The sequence below is a fragment of the Salvelinus alpinus genome, chromosome 26 (assembly GCF_045679555.1).
Source record: "Salvelinus alpinus chromosome 26, SLU_Salpinus.1, whole genome shotgun sequence".
Taxonomy (NCBI): domain Eukaryota; kingdom Metazoa; phylum Chordata; class Actinopteri; order Salmoniformes; family Salmonidae; genus Salvelinus; species Salvelinus alpinus.
Window position 1 is genome coordinate 7,069,731 of NC_092111.1, and position 13,361 is coordinate 7,083,091.

General features: G+C 43.1%; 1 protein-coding gene across 1 annotated transcript in view; it reads right to left on the reverse strand.

Moving 5' to 3' along the window:
* Positions 1-28: 28 nt before the first annotated feature.
* The window catches only part of LOC139554528 (serine-rich adhesin for platelets-like), a 71,846-nt gene continuing 58,513 nt past the window's right edge, over positions 29-13,361 (reverse strand). Inside the window, exons 9-22 of the mRNA XM_071367388.1 lie at positions 13,198-13,324; positions 12,964-12,999; positions 12,694-12,833; positions 12,490-12,616; positions 7,558-7,721; positions 6,494-6,620; positions 6,243-6,278; positions 6,000-6,112; positions 5,082-5,211; positions 4,596-4,735; positions 4,383-4,506; positions 3,966-4,124; positions 3,318-3,477; positions 29-1,192 (exon numbers count right to left, since the gene is read on the reverse strand). Coding sequence (XP_071223489.1) covers positions 1,104-1,192; positions 3,318-3,477; positions 3,966-4,124; positions 4,383-4,506; positions 4,596-4,735; positions 5,082-5,211; positions 6,000-6,112; positions 6,243-6,278; positions 6,494-6,620; positions 7,558-7,721; positions 12,490-12,616; positions 12,694-12,833; positions 12,964-12,999; positions 13,198-13,324 — 1,672 coding nt within the window. The 3' untranslated portion in view covers positions 29-1,103. The remainder of the gene's footprint in view (positions 1,193-3,317; positions 3,478-3,965; positions 4,125-4,382; positions 4,507-4,595; positions 4,736-5,081; positions 5,212-5,999; positions 6,113-6,242; positions 6,279-6,493; positions 6,621-7,557; positions 7,722-12,489; positions 12,617-12,693; positions 12,834-12,963; positions 13,000-13,197; positions 13,325-13,361) is intronic.

Here is a 13,361-nt window from a genome sequence, read left to right on the forward strand (position 1 = left end):
GACAAGACACATTTCAGATGAACAACACTTCAACAATTAATATGTTTTATTTAAACTTGATATTTTAAAACCGCGTTTATTTCCATTCACATCTTTTTTTGGTATAAAAGAATGCACAGAGAAGCAAGGCATTTGGTGTTATATAACAAATAGAGCAACCTGTATGTTGACAGTGAACGGCAACGTATGATTAATATCTATGCAAGTACAGAAGTAATACCATAGTGGAATAGAAACACCAACTTGATACTTGTAGCATGAGAGAAGAACTGCATAAAAGCCCACAGGGTCATTGCACTGCATCATACATTATTATATGTATTGTGTATGTATTATACTGCATCATACATTATTATATGTATTGTGTATGTATTATACTGCATCATACATTATTATATGTATTGTATATGTATTATACTGCATCAAGAATACACTTCCCATCCAATGTTTTCCCAAAACGTAGTACATTGCAGTCAAACAAAACACAACCAAAAAAGTCAATTCAGAAAATAACGTGCATAGACGTGGCTTCCTTTATGAATCCATGTTAAATATACTGCATATAGCCACAGATAATGTACCATTTAGTAGATGTAACTTTGACCTTCCCAATAATCATTGGTGAGTTCAAGTGAATGGTTAAGTCCACTACTGTGTGTGTGGGTAAGCCGGGTCATACCATCCAAGCCAAGGAAGAATCTGATAGCGTAGAATGTCTGTAAATAGAATAATACAAATATACATATTTAAGGAGAGTGGAGGGGGGGGGGGGGGGTGAAGCATTATCCTTCCCATTCTCTCTGGTTGATTCAAAAGGCACTGGTTGTTTATTGTCGAGACCTTCGTATGCTGCGGTACTCACGTCGAGCCAAGAAATGATCATCCTCGTAGGTTTTTTCACGGAATTAAAGAAAAACCCTTTAACTGCAACGAAGACGTTCTCAGAACATCTTGCGGGTGCCTGGTGATGACAAGGCTAAGTCTGTGGTGCTTCCTAATGTCCATCTCCACAGACTGAAAAGCAGGAGTTCTGAGGGGTTGGTGATATTGCAACGTATTGTATTGAAGGAGCGGGTGAAGGTTGTGGGAAGGTTGTTGGAAGGTTATAGCAGCTCCAACTCCCACTGTTGGCAAGGCCTCTCCTCACTCTCTGGTAAAATCACCACATGGTCTCTGTCGTACTGCTTGCCACCTGAGAGATACAATTATATCATTCATTTATAGCATGCTTATCAATAGGTGATGTGATTATTATTTTTTGAATCAAACATGCCTATTTAATACATCTATATCTTATCAGTAGACTTTACTTCCTATATATGTTGTGCCCATCACATCCCATAAATACGGGGGGGGGGGGATGTTCCCTCTAAGCTGCAGAGATGCAAGACATTGAACTTCACTGAGTTCACACCATTAGTTTACGCAATATAAATCAATGTTTTTCCCGTGATTGAATCAACATTATATCAGCCCCTTTCCAATGAAACAAACCGAAATATATGTAACTTTACAAGATTGAGTCTGTGATTGTATTGTAGGCAGAGCCAGAGAGCAACAGAGTAGAATTCTATTGGCGGGGGTAACCCACGAGCAGTCTTTCAATCACCTGCAAGTGAATGTGCTTTTCAGATCAGTGCGTGTGTACATTTGTTTATATTCTATGCTAGCTAGCGAGTTATTAGCCCAGTTATATACACTGATTAAAAAAATATTGTGGACATTCCTGCCAATTGGACGCTCCCTCAAAACTTGAGACATCTGTGGAATTGTGTTGTGTGACAACTGCACCAGGTGCACCTGTGTAATGATCATGCTGTTTAATCAGCTTCTTGATATGCCACAGCTATCAAGTGGATGGATTATCTTGGCGAAGGAGAAATGCTCACTAACAGGGATGTAAACATTTGTGCACAATATTTGAGAGAAATAAGCTTTTGGGCTTATGGAAAAATTCTGGTATCTTTTATTTCAGCTCAGTGCATTCGGGGAAGTATTCAGACCCCTTGACTATTTCCACATTTTGTTATGTTACAGCCTTATTCTAAAATTGATGAAATCGTTTTTGTTTCCTCATGGTCTGAGAGGCCTTTAGGTGCCTTTTGGCAAACTCCAAGCAGGCTGTCATGTGCCTTTTACTGTGGACTGGCTTCTGTCTGGCCACTCTACCATAAAAGCCTGATTGGTGGAGTGCTGCAGAGATGGGAGAACCTTCCAGAAGGACAACCATCTCCACACAGGAACTCTGGAGCTCTGTCAGAGTGACCATCGGGTTCTTGGTCACCTTCCTGACTAAGGCCCTCCTCCCCGGTTTGCAGTTTGGCCGGGCGGCCAGCCCTAGGAAGAGTTTTGGTGGTTCCAAACCTCTTCCATTTAAGAATGATGGAGGCCACTGTGTTCTTGCAGACATGTATTTATTTTGGCTACCATGGCCATGCCCCCATAGGATGACAATGCCCCCATCCACAGGGCACAAGTGGTCAATGGTTGAATGGTTTGACGAGCATGAAAACGATGTAAACCATATGACACAGGGGTCGCGTTTGTGTTTTTCACACAGGTCTAAAACGCAGGTCTAAAATGTTTCTTATTGTAAATTCTGCTCAGCTTCAGTCAGGGTTCGCTCCAAATCATGAACGGAAAAGGTCTAATTTTGTTCAGTATAGATAAGTATAGGTCAGCAATGAGGAGTTACTGCTTCCTACAAGAGCACAAAATGTGTAGGCTACAGTTCAAGCTGTCTTTGAAAAGCTAGTCATGTAAAAAAGCTTAATTAAAGGGGCAGTGTTGTATTTTGAGACAGGCTTGAATGTGCAAATAAGCCAATGGGCAGCCTACACTGTCTGATTCTCTGTATGTTAATAATAATGACTTTTATTTTGTAAAGTGGTTTCTTGCATCATACAACACAACACAATGCAATTTACAGTCACCTGTTTGGCCCATAATGTTATAGACCAAGTAAAAAATAATGAATTAATGTCAAGCCCTTCATAATGTAAAAACGTTATTAAAAGTCACATGCAAGTAGACATTGGTTTTGTTGGTAGGCCTACATTATGCTCAAATAGCCACAATAGCCTATTGGCTACTGTCTAAAATTGTAAGGGTACAGCCTCAGTGTTCACTGTAAATGCGCGGGAAGTTGCACAAAATACTCACACGGTTCAAATTTCCGCTCACAAGACCAAACATTTCCCCAGTGCCCCAATTTTTATTTGAGAACATGGGGGGGGGGGGGGGGGTTATTGCATGAAAGCACAAATCATGTGTGTAGTTCCTATCATTTCCCTCCTAAGATGACAGTAGTGTCTCACCCTTGATGTCCAACACCATACCAGGGAAGGTAAGACTGGGGATGGCGCCTTTCAACTGCGCTGACCAGTTCTGGACAGGCTGCCGGGCCTCTGACCACAGCACCACCTTCGCCCCCGCCTCCACATTCCCCATCACCTGCAGGCTCATAGTAGGAGCCAACTAGAGAAAGACGGACATAAGAAAATGTAGAACTCTGGTCAACTCTCTTTGTTTTCAGTGGAAAGACACAATAAGCTTCCATAATTATTTGGATTACTATAGGACTAGCAGATTGTTCAACAGTCAATGTCTATGTGAATCTAAGACCAGGGGTGTGAAACTCCTCAAGGGCTACAGTGTATGCCAGTGTCCATCTTTGCCTTTTAATCAGAGACTAATGTCTACCTGGACAAACAGGTGTGAGCCCTCTATGGTCAATCAATAATTGTGATTGTGATTGATAAATGTATCAATCAAGTGCCAGGATGGTATATATTTTTTTAAACAGTAAAAATGCAGCTCTTCAGAACTGTAATCCGGGAACCCATGGGGTTGTGCGAGGGAGTCTCAGGGGTTCCTCAGTAAAGGTGAAAGAAAATGATCATAAGAATAAAGAAAATTTGGGAAAAAAAAAAAAGTTGAGGAACTTTATTCCTTGTAAGTAATACCTTGTTCTTGATGAGGCCCTCCTGGTAGAACCAGATGTCGCTCATGCCCTCCACCTGCTCGATCACCACCACGCGTCCTGACTTCATTTCCTCTACGCCGCCCTGGATGGACAGGAAGTGACCTCGCTCCTTGCTCTTGATGCGGAAGAAGCGCCGCTTCTGCAGGGCGTGGAAACAGTCACATGTCAAAGCAAATAGAAGTGGCGTAAAAGGGCTTCATAACTTTGTATAAGCATGTATGAGATTTTATGACGTCTTATTATAAGGCTTATAATAAATGAGGTTTCTATGTAGAAATGTTCAACTGACTCACAACGGCAGTGATTTAGTCAGTATCACTATTCTAAGCAAAAAAATGTTTTTTCTTACAGTGTATTATAACTGGAATGAAGTAAAGAAGTAGAGTGGGATACGAACCTGTCGTACTGGGTACATTGAGCCAATGGTGAGAAGCTGACTGAACTTGGGCCAGTTGGTGATTTCAATGGGTTCTAATAGGAACTGGCGCCCCCTGTAGTTACTGTGCTCACACAGCACCCAGCTGTAAAGAGCGCAAGTGAGGTATCGGGTGAGAGAGTTAAACAAGATCACAGAATGTCAACACTCAGAATAACACACGCGCACACTCACCAGCCTCGGTTGACTCTGACAGAGAGTAGATGGTTGTTGTAGCCCTCCTCCAGCATATTGACCACCTCTGTGTCCACTGTGATCTCCCTGCCCTCCAAACACTCCAGACCAAACAGAGAGATGGAGGGCACTGAGAATACCTGGGGAAACAAGGGGATTAAGATACACAGTGTTAAGATAGGCTTTATTAGTCCACACGTGATGTCTTCTGCTCCCCCCCCCCCCCCCAACCCCTCCGATATAAACATACATTAGGTTGAATAGGCTGGCGCAGTGTTACAGTGGATCAGGCTATGGGGAAGAGGAGGGGGAGAGAGAAGGCTGGGAGCATTAAGCCAAACATACCGAAATACTATGATGAACAAATTGATTCCTTAAGTGATTGAAAATAAAATGGTGAGAGACAGACAGACAAAGTGAAATGTGATGGTGAGAGGGAGGGGAAAAGGCCAGTCTATATACGAGTGGGACGAGGATTGTTCTTACCAGCGGGACAGTCTTCAGCGAGCGTATGACACAGTTCGGAGGACAGCCCATGCTGGTGAAGTTGGGGTAGTCTCCTTCTGACAGGATGTACAGGTTCCCTGAATACTCACGGCCCTCGTACACCACCCAACTGGAACACAGAGGAGCACACAAAAGCCATTTAAAAGCCATTTACTAACCCCACATACTCATCAGTACAGTGATAATAATGTGCTGGCTCGTCTCTAGGCCCTTCATCACTCCATACCATCCTTTACATCTCCTCTAAGCCTGTGTATCCTTCCATCGCTCCTAATTCTACATTTTTCCCTCTCAGACCTTTGTCAACTACACTTGGTGTGTGTGTGTGTGTGTGTGTGTGTGTGTACGTATATGTGATGGCTCATCTCTTATAAGTCCTCCATCCCACTGTTTCTCAACTCTGGTCTTCGAGGACCCCCAACAGTACACAGTTTTGTTGTGGCAGCCGACGAAGCACACCGGATTCCACTTGTCAACTAATCATCAAACCCTTGACAAGATGAATGAGGTGTTTTTCCGGGGCAACAACAACAAGATGAATCTCCACACTCTTAGAAAAAAGGGTTACTAAAGGATTCTGCGGCTGTCCCCATTGGAGAACTCTTTGGTTCTAGGTGGAACCCTTTTTGGTTCCAGGTAGAACTCTTTTGGGATCCATGTATAACCCTCTGTGGAAAGGGTTCTTTATGGAACCCAAAAGGATTCTACCTGGAACCAAAAGGAGATCCTCAAAGGGTTCTCCTATGGGGACAACCGAATAACCATTTTTTGTTCTAGATAGCACCTTTAATTCTAAGAGTGCACTAAGCCTGTGTAACCTCCTGAATTCTCCTTCATGCTTTCCTCTCTTTGGCTACTGCCAGAATGTTAGCTCTGTGTGTGTTGGTCTCGGCCCACCTTCCTCCCACCACTCTGAAGGACTTGGCGATGAGCTTGTCAGAGAGGGACTCCTGGTTCTTGTCACACAGATGGCATTCACCCTGGAAATCTGGCTCTGTGTACAGCATCACCTGAGAAGGACAGGGACAGCGAAGGAAGAAAGAGTTTTAAAAAATCGGTCACATTTACCGTAGACATAGTTCCAAGTGAAAAGAGATCGCGTGACTGCAGAAGGATATACGATTGCGCAAGGTGTCTCACCTCTCTTCTGACGTTGCCCTGGTTTTCGCTCGGAGCCTGAAACAGACACACGACAACTGAGTGCACGGAGTAAACATCGAAAATGTCAAACATCCTTTTCATATTTCCCTCAGGCTGACAAAGCGATCGAAACATTAGAACATTGAAGAAGCAGCGAAACAGCGCGGGTGTTCTCCCAGTTCATTTGCCCGTCTGTTTGCGTCTCTCCACTGTCAACTCCGGTAGAAAAGAGTCTCCAGGCTCCTACTCACCTGTAGGATGGGCTGGACAGAGCAGATGCGGTTGTCTGTAGAGCCCCAGTCAGCAGAGTTACTGTAGAAACCTTTCTCCAGGATATACTGGTCACCAGAGAAGTCCACGTGAGAGTAGGCGATCCATCTGGAGGAGAGAACAACGGAGTCAAACCTCCACTAATACTCTAACATCCTCCATTCACTGTTGGAGGGACCTTGTGTTAAATTTATTATGCCTATAATGTAATAAAATCCAGCTATTATCAAATATGATCATATTCTTATTAACTTATCAGCCAGCATCAAGTTATTATCAGAGCCATATCTATATTGGCTCTAGTGATGATCATATTCTTATTAACTTATCAGGCCTCTGACACACAAGCATTATATCAGTCATTACTATGCTATTACTATATAAAGCAGGGGTGAAAGTAAGGCGGTACCATCCGGTACAACTTCCCGGCCAAATACATAGCGGGGGCACGCTGTACCGGTTAAACGTGAGCCTAAATCATAATAATGAAAAGAAAACGTCAAGAAAACGGTACGATCCAAAATGCGATGTGGTCGACGAGAACACGGACATTTTGCCACGCCAGAGACGAGTTGCTGACACAGAGACGCGTGTGGACAGCAGTGGACTTATACATCCTGGCCTAATGACAGTCACCAACGTCATTACACTTTGTGCTGTTTTGTGTGACAGGATGGCTCTTTACATTCACCACTGGTTGGAGGCAGGAAATATGTTGCCAGTGGAAGAACGTGCGCCAGTATTCTAGTAAAGAAGCCCTTCGAAGTGATTGTTTGACAAATCAGATGAAAACATCGCGACTGGTTGTGTTTATGCCACAATAAAAAGGTTATACATTCTAAAAGTTAAATGACAAATCTTTAGGACTATAACCCACAGAGATCCTATTGAATTAATAGGGGTTTGATATGGAATTCTATGATTAGGCCCATAAAAAAAATACAGGAGGTCCAATACCGGGAAGAAATGTATTCTACTTTCACCCTTGCATATAACACTAGACTGTTAGACTATAACGCTGCTCGTCACAAGCAAGTGTACTTACGCTCCACTGAGGACCTGGATGGAGCGCGTGGTGGTGTGGAAACCAAACAGCTCCACGTCAGGAATGGCCTTGGTCACCTCAAAGGTGTTCTCCTGCTCCACCATCCCCTCCTCCTCCTCCTCGTCTGGCTGTTCATACATCACCAGCATGGGCTCCGTCAGGTCCTACAGGGGACAGAGGGGTCAGAGGTCACATGCTGTGGCTCCAGGTAGGAGTTGTCTTTAGGCACAGATCTAGGACCAGCTACATCCTAAACTTAACCAGCAGGAAAGGAATAGCTACAGTAAGCACGCTGGCACCCACAGACACAGTGAGGTCTTGATGTGGTGTGTTCCACTGTCCTTATAGATGCCATCTGTTGTTTCCGTTTCTGGTCAAAAGTATTTCACACTGATTAGTTCAATGGAACTACATTTGTTTTTGAGTGAATGGCCACGCTGCTCTATGGCAACAGGGGACAAGTTAATTCTAGATATGAATCCTAACCCCAATCCAAAAGCCTAACCTGAGTATGTCCCTGTGCCTGGGTCATCTAGATATAATACAGGTCACTGCCAAAATAATGGAAACACTTGAAATTGTTGCGTTTATTTTCTTTGTACCGCATTTACTCAACAATTTCACTGAGTTAGCTTTATTACAGACATAAATACTCCTCAGTTTCATCAGCTGTCCAGGTGGCTGGTCTCAGATGATCCCGCAGGTGAAGAAGCATGCTTTGGAGGTCCTGGACTAGTGTGGTTAGATGTGGTCAGCGGTTGTGAGGCCGGTTGGACGTACTGCTAAATTCTCTAGAATGACGTTGGAGGTGGCTTATGGTAGAGAAATGAACATGAAATTCTCTGGCAACAGTTCCCGGTGGACATTCCTGCAATCAGCATGCCAATTGCACGCTCCCTCAACTCGAGACATCTGTGGCATTGTGTTGTGTGACAAAACTGCACATTTTAGAGTTGCCTTTTATTGTCCCCAGCACAAGGTGGTGCTTCTACACAGGTGTGAGTGAGTTAACTTGTTATGGCTGCAGTGGGCGTATTGAAAAACTGGAAAATATGTGCCCATTTTCAAATGGCCTCTTACTCAATTTTTGCTCGTACAATATGCATATTATTATTAGTATTGGATAGAAAACACTGTCTAGTTTCTAAAACAGGTTTAATTATTTCTCTAAGTGAAACATAACTCTTTTTACAGCCCATTTTCTATCCGGAAGTGAAATTTCCAAGAAGCTATGTCTCTCTTCAAGATACTCTCTATAAAAGGCCTTGGCACTTAGGACTGTAGAAACACGTCACACGCCTTCCCCTGTGTGTCATGCGGAAGTGAGAGAAGAAATGACTTGATTATCTCTGTCAGGGACTGAAAACAACATCTTGGAGTCAGAAGTGCGCACTTAATTTTTTTTTCTGGGCGCGAAGTAGGAACTGGACTGCGCTCCTGGAAAACCCTCGTTATAGGTGAATATGACCTCCGGCTTCGATTTTATTTGATACATGTCACAATATCATCCTAAAGTATGTTTTTTCAATATACTTTAATTATATTATTGAAATTTATTCTGGACTTTAGACGTGATGCGACGCAAGAATTTTGTCAAGACGGAGAGGTTAGCACGGCATGGCCAGTGTGCATGCTAATTCAAGAGGGACATCGTTCGTTCTGGGTCCAAATGAAGACGGTTCTGAACAAAGGACCCTTTGGAGAACATTCTGATGGAAAATCAACAAAGATAAGGACCCAATTTGGGATGCTTTTTCATATATCTGTCGAACTGTGCTATCGCTAGCGTTTGACTAGAATCAATGCTGCTGTGTGTTAGCTATTGTAGTAAGCTAATATAACGATATATTGTGTTTTCGCTGTAAAACACTTCAGAAATCGGAAATATTGTCTGTATTCACAAGATCTTTCTCTTTCATTAGCTATCCACCATATATTTTTCTGAAATGATTTATGATGAGTAATAAGGTAGTTGACGTTGGTGTCTATTTTCTCTGGCTACTCCCGTGCGATTTCTGACTGTAGCTATGATGGTAGCAGTAATGTAAAACTGATTTATAGCTAAAATATGCAATTTTTTTGAACAAAACATAGATTTATTGTGTAACATGTTATAGGACTGTCATCTGAGGTAGTTTTTTCTAGGTTATTTAGGTTGGTTCTAGGTTAGTTAGGTTGGCTTGTGCATGCTACTTGCATCCTACTTGTGCTGTGAAAAATGTCTGTCCTCTTTTTTATTTGGTGGTGAGCTAACATAAATATATGTGGTGTTTTCTCTGTAAAACATTTAAAAAATTGGACATGTTGGCTGGATTGACAAGATGTTTATCTTTCAAATGCTGTATTGGACTTGTTAATGTGTGAAAGTTAAATATAAAAAAAAAATAGATTTTGAATTTCGCGCCCTGCATTTGAGCTGGATGTTGTCATAGGTGTACCAGTGTCGGGCTGCAGCCATAACAGGTTTTAACTAAGAAATTAACATCCCATCATGCTTAGGGTCATATATAAAAATGCTGGGTAGGGCATTATTTTGGCTACCATGGCTATGCCCCCGTAGGATGACAATGCCCCCATCCACAGAGCACAAGTGGTCAATGGTTGAATGGTTTGATGAGCATGAAAACGACGTAAACCATATGACACAGGAGTCGCGTTTGCGCTTTTTACGCAGAAAAGAAAAGATAAAACGCAGAAAAAATATCTTGCTGATTTTGTAAACGCAGATCTAAAATGCTTCTTACTGTAAATTCTGCTCAGCTTCAGTCAGGATTCGCTCCAAATCATGAACGGAAAAGGACTAGTTTTGTGCAACAGTTGCACTCGGATGAAATATACTGACCTCCAATATGAAACTCAGATGAAATGATTTCAAAAGGCAGAAAATGCAGATTTCTGAAAGTTAATGTGACCCCGGTGCCATGACCGTTCACTCACTCCTAATATTGAGGTTTGAGCTGCACCCATTTAGAATAGCCTCAATTCGTCAGGGCATGGACTCTACAAGGTGTCGAAAGCGTTCCACAGGGATGCTGACCCAATGTTTCCCACAGATGTGTCAAGTTGGCTGGATGTCCTTTGGGTGGTGGACCATTCTTGATACACACGGGAAACTGTTGAGCGTGAAAGACCCAGCAACATTGCAGTTCTTGACACAAACCACTTAAATATTTTCTCTTGCCCATTCACCCTGTGAATGGCACAAATACACAATCCATGTCTCAATTGTCTCAAGGCTTAAAAATCCTTCTTTAACACTAGAACCGCTAAAGCAGTAATTTTGACTGCTCGTGATTTTTTTTTTTTTGGGGGGGGGGTGTCTATATAACACACTGCCATTGTTAAAATCTTAATATCACAAACAGAACTGGAGTTACAACCAGTTTTAGCATGTCATTTTTTGGAATGGTTTTCCCCCGGTGCCCATCCTTCTCCCAACAGTAGGGCCTGCTCCGCTCCTTCTCCCAACAGTAGGGCCTGCGCCGCTCCTTCTCCCAACAGTAGGGCCTGCTCCGCTCCTTCTCCCAACAGTAGGGCCTGCTCCGCTCCTTCTCCCAACAGTAGGGCCTGCTCCGCTCCTTCTCCCAACAGTAGGGCCTGCTCCGCTCCTTCTCCCAACAGTAGGGCCTGCTCCGCTCCTTCTCCCAACAGTAGGGCCTACTCCACTCCTTCTTCCAACAGTTGGAAGTGCAGTACCCAGTTGATAATCCCCCGGACAATTGCCTTGAAACTGAACTATACCGAAACTAATTTCACACATATAACAGATTAAATAAATGAAGTAAAGTATGATGGGGAGAAGCATAATAGTGAATGAAGAACAGGACGGGCCATTCTGTTGTATTGATCCAGTCTAATTCTAATCTTAAATGGTATGCACGTCGGGCAGCAGACGTGAGCGTCAGAAGATGTGGTTGAGAGGCTTGTGGAACCTTACATTGGTAAGGGGAGAATTTCTTCACTGTCATTGGCGAGCGACTTGCTTGCAAAGAAAACTAGTCTGGCCGGCACCGTGAACAAAGTGAGACGGGAGCTCCCTCCCTCTGCACAAAATAAGGCACCTGCTCAGCTGTTGTACTCCACAACAGGGCTGAAGAATGACAAGACCACGGGACACAATGAGGAAACAGGCGACTACTACGCTCTACAACCAAACAAAAGTATGTCAGTGTGTCAAGCAAGTGATTGTTATGAAGATTTGTGTCAACTGTTGGGACAAGGAGTAACAGCTAAACGAAATCCAACCGATGCCATTGCGTGAAGACACACAAAATGTAAGCACGAGCTGACAATAACGGACTATTTCTGACTGCAGTCATATCGACACTTACATTCATTATAATGCCATTATATATTTTGTGGCGAATTTCACTATTTATCAAGGCCACTTGGTGCTTATAATGTTTAGGCTACTGATGTTTTCATCATTTGACCACGCTTCTTGGTGGTTGGGGTATTTGATTAGATTTTGTCGTTATAAAAAGAAGCTGTTACCGTGTTCAAACACATATGCGTTGTGTTTCATAGCTGTAACAAACGCACTCCGTGAATAAAATGGATTGAACACGTTTCACTTTTTTTGTTTTTTTTGTTTTTACATATAGCCTACAGTAACAAACTAATGAAAATGCTATTGTGTTATTTGAAATAAAATACAAATTCTAAATGTTACACTGTTAGAATGTTGTAATCAGAATGACTGCTCATTAGCTTGAAGGGAGGGGTCCATCGACACCCGGTTCCAGTGTTAACTCGTCTCATACCCTTCATCTATACCGATTGAAGTGGTTTTAACAAGTGACATCAATAAGGGAGCACAGCTTTCACCAGTGTATGATAAACATGCCAGTTAGGACATGATTATTCTTGCAGCAGCTGGATACAAGGTCCTGACAGAGATGGGGGTGTTACGTGATGGTATGGCCCACTCACCGCTCGTATGACTCTGACAGAGCGCAGCTCGGCATCGCAGCCACCCCACACCCTCCAGTCGTGGTACTCTCCCTCCTCCAACAGATACTGATGGCCTCGGAAACCCTCCTTCTCATAGCCCACCCAGCTACAAGTACAAGGAGACAGAGGATGAGATGCAGGAAGTAAGACACACACACACACACGCACACACAGTTTACTCACCAGCCACCCTGTACTTGGATGGATCCAGGGCTGTACATGAAGGCAGTCTGCTGCCTATCCAGTCTGGTCATGAAGTCTCTCATGTTGGTGTAGATCGTCCTCTTCTTCCCAGTGAAGTAAGGCTTGTCATACAGCACCAGCTGGAAAAACAACAAGGAAAAACATGAAAAATAATTTGCTTAGCGTTTGTGTAATTAAATTGATTTGATTGTTTGATTGGCTTGTTCCTTCATTTCCGTATCATGGCCATAGCATTGCCGGATCTCTTACCTTTGGCTCACCGGGTTTCTCCACTCTCGGTTCACCCTGTAAAAAAAAGATATATATTAAATGAAATCTTAACAAATGTAATCTGTAATACATTGTTCCCCTGTAAAATGACGTTGCATGGGAATGTGTAGTCTACTAGATCTACTAGTAAATCTAAACCGTGTACATTGTCCTGATTGTCTGTACAATTCTCTTTAAGGTGAAAGGTGTTCCGGAGGTGGAGGGGATTCTTACGATTTTGAGAGGGTGCACTGAGCCCACGTAGGGTTGTTCCACGCCCCAGGCTGCAGGGTTGGGGAACCCCCCCACCTCCAGGACACGTGGTACGCCCTGGAAAAAAGGCTGAGGGTACACCAGCCATCTGAAGAGAGAAAATCCAAATCAGAACAGGGATATCA